The sequence below is a fragment of the Physeter macrocephalus genome, chromosome 17 (assembly GCF_002837175.3).
Source record: "Physeter macrocephalus isolate SW-GA chromosome 17, ASM283717v5, whole genome shotgun sequence".
Taxonomy (NCBI): Eukaryota; Metazoa; Chordata; class Mammalia; order Artiodactyla; family Physeteridae; genus Physeter; species Physeter macrocephalus.
The window spans coordinates 46,715,505-46,728,994 of record NC_041230.1 but is presented as its reverse complement, the minus strand read 5'-3'; the positions used below and the strand labels follow the sequence as shown (position 1 = coordinate 46,728,994).

The 13,490-nt window shown below is 46.1% G+C and overlaps 1 protein-coding gene across 1 annotated transcript in view; it reads right to left on the bottom strand.

Moving 5' to 3' along the window:
• The window catches only part of WWOX (WW domain containing oxidoreductase), an 818,391-nt gene extending 816,788 nt beyond the window's left edge, over positions 1-1,603 (bottom strand). Inside the window, 1 exon segment of the mRNA XM_055078924.1 lies at positions 1,354-1,603. Coding sequence (XP_054934899.1) covers positions 1,354-1,460 — 107 coding nt within the window. The 5' untranslated portion in view covers positions 1,461-1,603.
• Positions 1,604-13,490: the final 11,887 nt, after the last annotated feature.

Sequence of the window (13,490 nt, the reverse complement as noted above, 5' to 3'; positions counted from 1 at the left end):
TAAAAAAAAAAAAAAAAAAAAAAAAAAAGACTGGGCACTCATGAAAGTGACAAGCAGTCTTATTTTTTTTACTTTTTTTTTTTTTTTTTGCCGCGACGTGTGACATGTGGGATCTTAGTTCCCCGACGAGGGATCGATCCTGGGCCCCCTGCAGTGAGGATGCAGAGTCTTAACCACTGGACGGCCAGGGAAATCCCAACGATAGGTCTTATTTATCTCAGTAAAACCAATGCCCAGCAAAGAGCCTGGCACAGGATACATTCCCAACGTGTCTTGAATGAACTCACCAAGGTCGTTTCCTCCTGTTTTTCTTCCTAGCAAGCCACCGAAAGGCAGCAGAGGCTCACAACCTTGGACAGATTAGAATCACGTGGGAAGATTTCACAACCTACCACTAGGGGCGGGAGGCGGGGCAAGAAAATTAAATGAGAATCCCTGGAGGTGGGAGCCAGGAAAAGATAGTTTGTTTCCCAGGTGTTGAAAATCACTGATTTACATCCATGTTTCTCAAAGCCGTAACCTGCCTCAGCTGGAAAGCTTAAAAAAATAATCCCTACGTTGGCTGCCTGCTGCATGAGGGTCTCTGTGGAGACCCCAAATCTATAGTTATGATGGTCCCCAGGTGATTCTAATATCAGGCCTAGAAGGTGCTGTCACAGCTGCAGAAATCAGGAAAGGCTAAGAGTTATCCAGCATTGAGTATGTTTAGGCCCGTGCTAAGCCTTCACGTACAGGGCCTCAACTAAAACTCTCCAACCAACGTATTTAGCAGATAAGAAACCCGTGACTGAGTTATTCCAATGGCCCAAGGTCACACAGTAAGTGATGGGAGAGAGGGTCTCCTGGTGTTTCCAAAACTTTCCCGAGAACTATAGTAAAGCTATATTAGCCATTTTATATGTATACATATATATATACACACACATAGTTATACTAGCACACTTGTTAAAAATACACACTCCTAGGTCGTCAACCCAGACCCCCCAGAAAGGAGCGGGGCATCGGCATTTTTTTCTGATTTTGGGGGGGAAAGGGAATGAGGCCGGTCTGCCATCCTTGCACCGTGCAGCGCTGCCTACTGGGCAACAGAGGGCGCGCCTGAGCGACGCCAGGTGACCCCCACTGGACCCAGGGCCAGAGAGGGGGATGGCCCGTCCTCAGGACCCCGGCAGCCTTCCCCCCTGAAGCTCTTCAACTATGACTGCCACTTTGCGCTCCCAGGCCAAGCCTGAGCGCGAGCCCGCGGCCCTCCCCGCGCAGGTGGCATTCGAAGGCAGCGCGGAGTCCCGGGCAGGTGAGCAGCAGGGTTCCAGCTGCGTCCCAGACCCGGAGGCCCCCCGGCGGCCCCCTTACTTGGCATAGTAAACCCAGCCGTCCTTGGTGGTTCTCTGCTCCCAGCCCGGGGGCAGCTCGTCCTCGCTGTCCGTGTCGTCCAGGCCCGCGTAGCGCAGCGCTGCCATGGCTGCAGAGGAGGCGCCCGGTCACCCGCTCGCTCGCCCGCTGCCGGGTCTCCGCGCCCAGAACTCACTCCCGCTTCAACCGAGCGCCGCGCGCCGCGAGCCCCGAACGCTCGCGCCTGCGCACTGTGCCGCCCGGAGCCCCTCCGCCGACTGGGCAGGTGAATCCAGTCTCCGCAATTGCGCAGCTGCTGGAGTAAAAGGAGGCGGGGCCTGAGAAGACCTACGGGGAAAGCACCCACGAGCTCGCACGGCCGCTCGGCTGGAAGTAAAAGCCGGTTGAGAGCTCTGTGACTCTGGAGATGGAGTCGAGCTTCGACACCTCCCGGCCGCAGGCAAGGGGGCGTGGGCATCCAGTCACGGTCCAGGACTCCGCCCGTTGCTGGGCGACCCGTAATCACTTCCGCGTTGTTCTAGCCAATCCCGCAGGAGCGCCAGCAATTTGGGCATCCTGGGAAATGTAGTCCAGACCCTGCAGGAATAGAGCGTGGCGCGGAAAAGAAGGAGGCAGATGCTGGCTTTCTGGGCTATATCCTCTCCTTTTTTTAGGGCATTAGGAAGAATGAATGTTCCTGCTCAGAAACCTTCCAGATCTTTCCATGACCCAGGCTGATTCACAAACTTTGTTGTGCATGTAAACTCAACGCTGTAAACCGTGGGAAACATTAAAAACACAAATTCCTGCACCTTCTGATGCCCAGTCCTGGAGAAGTTTCTTCTAGCCACAGCATGATTCTGTTGATAATAAATGGCCAACGTTTATGGAATTTTCCAGAACATTCCCTGCTTGGAACTTGCTGCCTAGCTCAGCGTTACAGGGAAATCTACTGACCGTCATCCCTCTGGCCTAGGTTTCAGAAGAATGCAAGCCTCCATAGAGGAATTATGTGTTTCAAAGGGATGAAAATGGGGAGAAGGGATTAGCTTTTTATTTTCTTCAAGTCTTGAGACTGATATTGCTTTGGGATTCCTGCTCTGCATGCTCTTTAGGGGAGACACTTGCTTTCCTTTGAAGTTGCCCAACCAAAAGCTAACTTAACAAAACCATATTTCAGTTTTAACAGACCCACTATCCCAACTCAGATCTATCACATCACTCTTTCCATATCCATGTACATTTAAGTGAGCTACTCTTAATCTGCTGCCTTTCTGCTTATCCCAATTTAGTCCCTTGCCCCTGTCACCCAAGCCAAATTATTCCTTTGATATGAGTGGAAATTAGGTCACAAAATCCCCTGATGGCGGAGAGGGGGATGAATAGAGTCAAACTGCTTAGCCTCGGTTTCTCCAATGACTCACTTTAGCCTGTGCTCTGCTTCTCAAGGACCTACTGCTTAGATTTATCTTGGAGCCTTAGATTTCTCTCCAGAGCCTCAACTGACACCTGCTGCCTGTGACTTGACGTCATTCCACAGGCGGTGATACAGTATGGTGTCTTCCCCAAGCTGGGTAGTGCTCCCCGTGGCAGGATTCTCAACTTCTTGTTCAACCCTCTGCTCTTCCTACCACTTTAAAAGTTCCTCTAGGCTTCTCCTGCCATGGACACAGGGCTCCTCAACTTCAACACTACTGACATTTGGGGCCACATAATCCTTTGTTGTGGGGGACTGTCCTGTGCTCTGTAGGATGTTCAGCAGCATCTCCGTCCTCTACACACTAGATCCGGTAGCGTCCCGTTTCCCGCAGCTGCAACAACCAAAAATGTCTCCAGGCGTTGCCAATTGTGACCCCAGTTAAGAACCACTGATCTACCCTGAAGGTAAATCAGGAAATTACTAGCATGTGAATCAAATGCTGAGATCTATTGAAGGCATTGAAGAGCCCATTTCAGGCCAGAGATTCACAAGATGGTACTCAGATCCTGCTGGTTCTGATTGCTGAGTTCTCTAGCATTATCTGAGGGCATCTGCCGCTCTAATTCCTAGTCCATCCGCAGGTGAGAGACATGGGCTTACAAGTCTGGCTGTGTGGCCTGGACACCAATCATGGTCTCAAGTGGTTATGATGACCTCATTTTATTCCTCTCTTCCTATGTCTTACCTGTGGCCTCTATCAGAAGGTCAAAGAAGAAAGACATTCAGGCATTTGGGGACTTGTGTGAGTAAGCATGCCAGACTTTAGGATTTATAGTCTTTTGGCTTCACCGGAAGTGATATTGTTTTAGTTACACTTATTCGATTGCAAGCAACAGAGACTCACTCAAAAGTTTATGATCAGGGGCTTCCCTGGTGGCGCAGTGGTTGAGAGTCCGCCTGCCAATGCAGGGGACACGGGTTCGTGCCCCGGTCTGGGAAGATCCCACGTGCCGCGGAGCAGCTGGGCCCGTGAGCCATGGCCGCTGAGCCTGCGCGTCTGGAGCCCTGTGCTCCGCAACGGGAGAGGCCACAACAGTGAGAGGCCCGCGTACCGCAAAAAAAAAAAAAAAAATCAAAATGAAACATTTTAATGTTAACTGTTTGAAGCTGGTTCTAAGATATCAATACAGACTTTCCTATAGATAAATTTCATTTCCTTTTTAAATCACCCTTATTTTCAAATGTATACAAATTTCTTTAAACTAATACATATTTAAGAATGCTTTTCATTCATATAGAATGGGTATTTCTTAAAAAGTGATTATCCCTTTAAATGCTGCTAATTACGGCAAAAACAAGGAGAACCTATTTGCTACATATATGACAAACAATTTGGATAGCAACAAAAAAAAAAAAAAAAATAAAGTCAACATGTGGTTATAAAACTACACACCAGATGGTGCTATATACCCACAATTTTAAGGCTAAAGCCCAATTCCCGACAGGGATTTCTACATTTGAACGTTTCTTTTTGATCACTTCTGAAATAACTGGTAATTTATGAACAAAAGACTGATCGCTTTTCTTCTGAAAGCAGTTTGGCATCACTCATGCAGTGGGCACAAGTTTTAATGTAACGCTCCTGAGACCACGTTTCTTTAGTTCATTGTCATGACCGGGATGGTAGTCATTTCCTCCCCCTTAAGACACACAATCACCCCAACAGTTCTGCAAACCTGCTTTAACTTAAGCCACCATTCCTTAGGAAATTAAGTTTTGGTTGCAAATTCAACATGTTAATGAAACCTTGGAAGCATCCTGGCTCTTCTGATAAACTTCTCATGGAAGATAACCAAAAGAAAAAATATTGAACAGGATCCTTAGGGAAAACTCTCCTGGTTAATGTGGACTTAGTAAGAAGGCGTTTTTGTATTTCACTTATTCAGTCAAACACACAATGAATGAAAACTAAAAATATGCTATGTTTCTAAGAAAAGCCAAGGAAAATGAAACACCTCCTGCATCCAGAAATCAGTCAATTAGAATAAAACCAACAGGCACACAAAGAACCATGGCTTGAGGGTTCTGAAAGCAGTTCCAACCAAGACCTATAGATATGCAGAGACGGGGAGAGTTTTGGTGATGGGGTTTCCTATCATTTATCTTGGGAACCAAACTCAGCTACTGTCACTTACAAGCTGTGTGTGACAGTGGCCAAGTCACTTACCTCATTCCATGATTATCGGCCCAGTTTTTACAGATGAGGAAGGTGGGGCACAAGGAATTGAAGTAGCTTGCCCAAGGTCACTCAGTGAGCAAAAGCCAGCAGGATCTGGGATAGAACCCAATCCAGGGCACTTGCCCCAAACTCATCCTCTCAACCCACTGCCCCACATGCTGCCTTTCCAGAACAGAGCTCCCCAGTGCTGGTCCTCGGGTAGATGCCCAGGGGTTTTCAGTCCTCCATGAGAAAGTGAGAAAAATAGGTAAAAGAAGTGAATTTTTCATAAAGCTAAATATATTCCACTTAAAATACTGGGGGGGGGGCTCCTATGAGATTACATCTGTTCTTTTACTTTCTGGTATTCTATTCTTTTCCTTTTTCCCAACATGTTTTATTATGACATTTTTCAAACATCCAGAAAAGTTGAGAGATGAGTATAATGAACATCCATAGTATCCCACCTCCAGCACACACACCTAGATGTGGTCATGCTTCACCTTCTGCCATATGGGCTTTAAAGAGACGGAGCTTGATTGCCTGAAACATTAGGAGAGAGTGATTTTGTTTCATTTTGAAAGTCCTTGAGACTGACTATGAATGCTCATTTTTCTCCTGGGCCACCGGTAGGCACTCTCCCCTAGTGAGCTCATCACATCCATTGCAGCAACTTCCGGAAATTAGACCCTTCCATTTGGAGACTTCATTCGTTTAATTTATGTGTAAAGGCCCCACGCTTCAATGTAGCTTTCTGGTATACTTGCTAACTTGCCGACATTCACAAAATTCTATTTCAGCCTGACTTCATTACTGTCTCCTTTCTGTCCTGCAGGGAAAGAATCCCCCTCCAGGGGGCAGTCACGTTGCCATGAGGTGTCCATTCTATTTAAAATCTTCCACCTCCTGTTTAGAGTGTCTTATTTTAGCAGCCAAAGCTTCCAAGACGTCGCTCTGAGCCACACCTGTCACGATCTTACAAATGAATTCTTCCAAAGACTCCAGGTCCTGGAGCCCGAGATTCACCCCAGATCCTGCCAGACATGCGCGTGTAAATATACTGGGGGTCGGGGGAGCGGCATAAAGAAAAAGAAAAAGAAAAGAGAGAGAGAAATGCAAATCAAAACTACAGTGAGGGGATTCCCTGGTGGCGCAGTGGTTGAGAGTCCGCCTACCGATGCAGGGGACGCGGGTTCGTGCCCCGGTCCGGGAAGATCCCACATGCCGCGGAGCGGCTGGGCCCGTGAGCCATGGCCGCTGAGCCTGCGTGGCCGGAGCCTGTGCTTCGCAACGGAGGAGGCCACACAGTGAGAGGCCCGCGTACCGCAAAAAAAAAAAAAAAAACCAAAAAAAACAAAACTACAGTGAGGTCCTACCTCACACTGGTCGGAATGGCCATCATTAAAAAGTCTAGGGACTTCCGCAAAAAAAAAAAAAAAAAAACCAAAAAAAACAAAACTACAGTGAGGTCCTACCTCACACTGGTCGGAATGGCCATCATTAAAAAGTATAGGGACTTCTCTGGCGGTCCAGTGGTCAACACTCCAAGCTTCCACTGTAGGGAGCATGGGTCTGATCCCTGGTCTGGGAACTAGGATTCCACATGCCGTGGGGTGTGGCAAAAAAAAAAAAAAAGTCTACAAAGAACAAATGCTGGAGAGGGTGTGGAGAAAAGGGAACCCTCCTACACTGTTGGTAGAAATGTAAATGGTGCAGCCACTATGGAGAACAGTACAGAGGTTCCTAAAAAAACTAAAAATAGAGATACCATATGACCCAGCAATCCTACTCCTGGCCGTGTATCTGGAAAAAACTGTAATTGGAAAAGATACATGCACCCCAATGTTCATAGCAGCACTATTCACAATAGCCAAGACATGGAAACAACCTAACTGTCCATCAACAGAGAAATGGATAAAGAAGATGTGGTATATATATACAAGGGAATATTACTCAGCCATAAAAAAGAATAAAATCGTGCCATTTGCAGCAACATGGATGCAGCTAGAGCTTATCACACTAAGTGAAGTCAGTCAGAAAGAGAAAGACATGAGGATGCTGAAGCAGCCCTGTGGAGAGGCCCACAGTGTGCAGAACTGAGGTATCCTGCCGGTAGCCAGCATCTCCCTGCTAAGCCACAAATGAACCACCTTAGAAGCAAATCCTTCAGCCCTGATCAAACCCTCAGGGGCCTGCAGTCTTGACTGACATCTTGATGTAACTCCATAACTGACACTGAGCCAGAGCCATCCTACTAAGCCACTCCTGTACTCCTGACCTTCAGAAACCGTGTGACATGATAGACATTTATTGTTGGTTTTAATTGTGGTAATTTGTTAAGCAGCAGCAACTAATAACTATAATTAATACACCCTCCTTTTGCCTTCGCATAGGTAGAATCACATACTTCCCTCTAGGATAGCATTCAGTAAGTAACATTGAAATTGTCTGGTTATATTTTTCTATCTCCTCCATGTCTGTAAGAACCATCAGATTAAGCACAATGTCCAACTCACTCGTCTGGGAGTCCTCAGCACCCAGGAGGAAGTCCAGCATAGAGCTTTGCCCACATAGACATTAGTCAAAGTTTCTTAAACATCAAAGGACTGGCGGCCTATTTTCCCCCTTCCATATCTCAACATGTGTAATTACATTAGACCTCAGTTTTCCCATCAGGAAAATGGGGTAAGGTTAATGCCTGCCTCTTAGGGGTGAGGTAAAGATCACATGAGATATTGCACATAATAAGGTCTCATTCAACAATTCTTGCTATTATTATTCATTAATATAGTCATCGCGGATTCCCCAAACCTCAGTTTTTTCATCTAATGGGGCTAATAGTCCCCACTGAATAATAAGAGCTAATGTTCACTGGGCATTTACTATGCTCCAAGCACTGTGCTAAGCACTTACCAGGAATTATGTAACTCTACCACCCCACTGTGAGGTAGGTATGATTATTATTCCCACTTTACAGATGAGGAAATTGAGGATTAGGAGGGTAAAAGTTGCTTTCAAGTCAGAGAAGCAGTGGTGTTGCCCTAGAACCTAGTTTTCTCTTGACTCTTCACAGTGGCCTTATATACATCATAGGGTCCAGAAGAGATCATAGTTATGAACCTGTGAATTGTAAAAGACTGTTTTCAAACAAAGGGTCCTTACTGCTCTTGACCAACATGCTGTACTCCTAAGGACCCCTTCAGAGGGTGACGGAATGAAAGGAGATTGACGGACTGGAAGCCACTGAGTAGAGAAGGCTCTCCCTCCTCTATTATGCTGATTAAGGAGCATAAAATTAGTGGCCAAGACTAAGGAAATAAAATCGCATGGCTATGGTTCTGCCCACAACTACTCCTGGATCCCTCATTCCTAACAACTCCTTAGCACAGGGTGTTTCATACTCCAAAGTTGTACTCAAGTACAGTATTTGTTTAATAAATGTCAGTTCATTAGACTTTGGTTAATCATAAAGATAGATATTAAAATAGCTTTCTAAACCTAGATAAAATCTATCTCTAATAGAGATTGGTATTGTGGGTGAAAGACATGATAACAACCTAAAAGAAGTATCTTTAAATTGAGGCACATAACTGTTCCACCCACCTTTCCTCCTTACAGCCAGCTGGAAGGACATGATGCGTGGAGCTCAAGCAGCCTCGTTGGACCATGAGATGAGGTTCGCACACACTCAGGGAAGTGAAAAAAAAAAGCTACAAAGAGGCTAGGTCCCTGCCAACTTCATGGAACTCTCATGTTTACTCTTTACTCTCCAAATTCCATACATTTCTACGTTTCAGTTACCCATGTAATTCCTGCATCACTTTAAACTTGATAAAAGAGAAAATGTTAGTTAAAACGCCAGTCTGCAGAAAGACACTCCCTTACTGGAAAGAGTTCTTGCAGTCAGATTTTTAGAGAGGCTCCCTTCTTTTCTGAGACATTTCAGAGCTGGAAAACTAGAGGTAAAATGGGAAAAATAACGACTAACATTTTTGAGGACTTGCCTGTCTCTGTGTCTTGCCCTTTGTAAGCAATGGCTCTAGCTCATTCAATTCTGGAAAGAACAATCATGAAGTAGGTCGTGAGGTGCTGACTATACAAATAGACAATGGCCAGACCATACATGACAATAGAACTCTGACCTACAACCTCTGCAGCAGCCAGGAAGCCAAACTACTATGTCTGCAGCAGATGTCTCAGAATGGTCAGCACTTGATGAATGACAGCCATGTTCCCTATATTTTGTTCCTACTTCCAACTCAGGACCAACCAGAGAAAGCCAAATACGATCCCCAAACCCACGGCAAGGTATGCCCCAATTCTAGTTAGCCCACTTCCTATCTCCCAGCCAATATCCTCCAAGCAGGGCACACCTGACTCTCTTTTCTTACTGGAAAGTTCTTCCACTCCCCTGCCAGCTTTGAGTCCCTGGCCAATGCAAGCGGAGGTGGGTGATTCCCCTGCAATAGCAAGCTCTGCTGATTCTCACGGGGGTGGTCTTTGTTCATTTCTATAGTAGGACTGTTTAGGGCCCTTTTACAGAAGACATGGAGGCACAGAGAGGCTAGGAATCAAATACCTGAGGTCACACAGATGGTAATGATCGGTTCTGGGATCCCAGCCCTGGCAGCAGACTTCACTGGAATTCTACCTGCTGACCAAGGGCAGCCCTGGAAGCCTGGGACTGGAAGTAGGTATCATCAAGAGCGCTGTGTGTGACTAGTGATGGGCAAATTACGCCAGTACATTTACACATGGGCTACACTGAGTTGTTGCTGCTACTGTTCTTAAGGAATCAATCTGAGCCTTTAAAGAGACTGATTCCCAAGTTGCTGGAGCAGAAAGATCACAATGGGTGAGGCTGTGCACAGATCCCAGGCTCCGCTCCAATTTAAAGGGATCAGAATCTCCGGGGAGTGTCTGAGAGGTTAAAAAGGGGCTATTACTTTAAGAGGTAGGTAACTGAAATCTGGGAAAGAGAGAGCTCCCTGCCCTCAGACCCAGGGTGTGTGCAAGGTAATTTACGGGCAATTGTTTTATACAACTCTAAATACAAAGGAGGGGGTTGGAGGGGGTACGTTATTGCGATGCACTACGGAGGGAGATGTATTTTGCCTCCATGTTATTCCTAAAATCTGAGAGAGGACCCCTGACTTTTAAATACTGTCAAGGAAATATAGTAGTCCCCTACCCCTTATTTGAGGGGGATACATTCCAAGACCTCCAGTGGATGCCTGAAACAGCATATAGTACCAAGTCCTATACAGTCTGCCTTGGTATCCACGGGGGATTGGTCCAGGATTCCCACCCCCCAATCCCAAAATCTGCCGATGCTCAAGTCCCTCATATAAAATGGTATAGTGTTTTTTTGCACATAACCAACTCACATCATCCCGTATACTTTACATCATCTCTAGATTACTTTTAATACCTAATATGATGTAAATACTATGTAAATAATTGCAAGTACAATGTAAATGCTATGTAAACAGTTGCTGGTGCATGGCAAATTCAAGTTTTGCTTTTTGGAACTTTACTGAATTGTTTTTTTTCCAGAATATTTTGGATCTGAGGTTGATTGAATCCAAGGATGCAGAGCCCATGCATACAGAAGGCCTACTGTATACACTGTTTTTTCCTGTACTAATGGGTGGGTTGCGTGCACAGCATAGATATGAAACCGTACAACCCAAACTGGGACTTGAATCCACTGTCTTTTGATTAAAATCATACATCTGGTCACAGGACTTAATGAAGCTCATGTTCTTTATGTCTAGAGAGAAAGAATTCAGTGAGAGCTAAAGTGAGAGGTAAGAAGTGGATTTATTGGGACTTCCCTGGCGGTCCAGTGGTTGGGAAGCTGTGCTTCCACTGCAGGGGGCATGGGTTCTATCCCTGGTCTGGGAACTAGGATCCCCGGAACTAGGTCACCCGGCTGACCAAAAACAAATAAACAACAACAAAAAACAGAAGTGGATTTATTTAGAGAGATCCACACGCCACAGACAGAATGTGGTCCATCTCAGAAGGCGAGAGCGGCCCTGGGAGAAGCAGACTCCACAGAGCGTAGGCATTTTCAGAAGGCGAGAAGCCCCGGTCGCGCGGAGGGGGTGTGTGTTAGTTTTTATGTGCTGCGTGCGTAATTTCATAGGCTAATGAGTGGGAGGATTATTCCAACTATCTTAGGGAAGGGGCGGGGATTTCCAGGAATTCGCCCACGGCCACTTTTTGGCGTTTTACTGTCTGCCTCGGAACTGTCTTGGCGGCTGTGGGCGTGCCTGTTAGCATATGCTAATGTATTACAATGAGCTCATAATGAGGCTCAAGGTCCACTGGGAGTCTAATCTGCCGCCATCTTGGGCCTAGCGGGTTGTAAGCAGTTTTTGTCGCCACCACCGGCCATGTCATTCTTTAAGGGTTGAACCCTGCCCTCTTCCCTCCTGTTTCACATATGCTGGACAAAGGATGATTCACGACCCAGGACAGAGGAAGCCGGTGCGAGGTTTCGTCACGCTACTCAGAACGGCACTCAACTTAAAACTTACGAAATGTTTATTTCTGGAATTTTCCGTCTCATATTTTTGGACTGAGTTTGCGGGTAACTGAAATCTTGGAAATCGAAATTGAGGACAGGAGGGGATGACTAGAATAGTGTGAAACTATGAACTACCTGTTTACAAACGGCTATGAGGAAGTTCTGCCACAGAAGGTAAATGTTAATTTACAGCAGGTGAAATAAGGACAAGGCGAGTTTAGGGGAGTAGAAAAGACTTGGTGTTTTCTTTGCGCTTTTGACTTGTTCTTTAGTTGGTTGTTATTGGGCAAATTTGAACTTTTCTCCCTCCGTCTTCTTCCAGCCTCTCTTCCTCTCTCCTTCTCTCTCTCTCCACCCCCTTGTCTAGTTGTGCATCCTTGTAGGCGAATTTCCTATTTCCTCTGAGCCTAATGGTCCCATATGTAAAAAAAGATTAACAACTGTTACCTTTTAGGATCATCAGGATAATTAATTACCTACTACTAGTCCAGGAGTAGGTAACCAACCAATACAGAGTTTATTTTACCATATTTCTCCACTTTTTTTCTGAAGGTTATTTATTTTTTTTTCCCCTTGGCTGCGCGGCTTGCGGGATCTTAGTTCCCCCACCAGAGATTGAACCTGGGCCCTCACAGTGAGAGTGCTGAGTCCTCTAACAACTGGACTGCCAGGGAATTCCCGATTTCTAAAGTTTTAAAATTGCCCAAACTTACAGAGGTGTGCCAGCTCACCTAAATGCTGAGCAGTACACAGTTACTTGGCAGCAGCGTGAAACTGTCGGTGAAAAATTAATCAGGGCTTCCCTGGTGGCACAGTGGTTCAGAATCCGCCTGCCAATGCAAGGGACACGGGTTCGCGCCCCGGTCCGGGAAGATCCCGCATGCCGTGGAGCGACTGGGCCCGTGAGCCATGGCCGCTGGGCTGCGCGTCCGGAGCCTGTGATCCGCAACGGGAGAGGCCACAACAGTGAGGGGCCCGCGTACCACCAAAAAAAAAAAAAAAAAAAAATTAATCGGTCGATCTAAGAAAGAATTGGAAAATTTTATTCAAGCCAAATGTGATGATTATAACCCGGGAAGAGCATCTCATAAAGCTCTGGGAACTGTTCTGCTCATTAGAAGTCAAGACACAGTTAGGGTCGTCTGAGACAGAGAGCTGTAAATTAAATGATGTATTCTTTTTTTTTTTTTTTTTTTTTTTTTCCTCCCGGCCGAACTTCGAGGCTTGCAGCTTGCGGGATCTATCTTAGTTCCCCGACCAGGGACTGAACCCAGGCATTGAAAGTGCAGAGCGCTAACTACTGGACTGCCAGGGAATTCCCAAAATGACTTTTTTTGTTTGTTTTTATTTTTGCCCGTGCCGCGAGGCATGTGGAAACGAACCCGCACCCCCTGCAATGGAAGCACGGAGTCTTAACCACTGGACCGACAGGGAAGTCCTGAAATGACGTATTCTTGACAGTTTACATAATACAGATTTACAAAATCAAGAAGGAATGTTATCTTTTAAGGAGTCTTCTTGTTGATGCTAGGAGAATGTTGCTGTTTATGGTTGAGCAGGTATTCCTGCTGAAGGGGGAGGTTTGGTCAATGCATAGAGTGGATACACAATGCACAGTGCGGGGGAGAAGGGAGGCCAAAGGGCAGAGAAGAATTTTTATGTTTAAATTTTTCTTGTCTTGACATAAAATATGAATTTTATTTCACAAGGGGAAAAGGGCATATTCCAAGAGAACTCCAGAAAATGAGCCAGCTCCTTCTCAACCTCCGCCAAAGGATGAGAGGGGAAGGAGTCTTATTTGAAATGGTTCCTCTGACGATGTGTTTGTTTATTTATTTATTTATTTATTTATTTATTTATTTTTTGTGGTACGTGGGCCTCTCACTGCTGCGGCCTCTCCCGTTGCGGAGCACAGGCTCCGGACGCGCAGGCTCAGCGGCCATGGCTCACGGGCCCAGCCGCTCCGCGGCATGTGGGATCTTCCC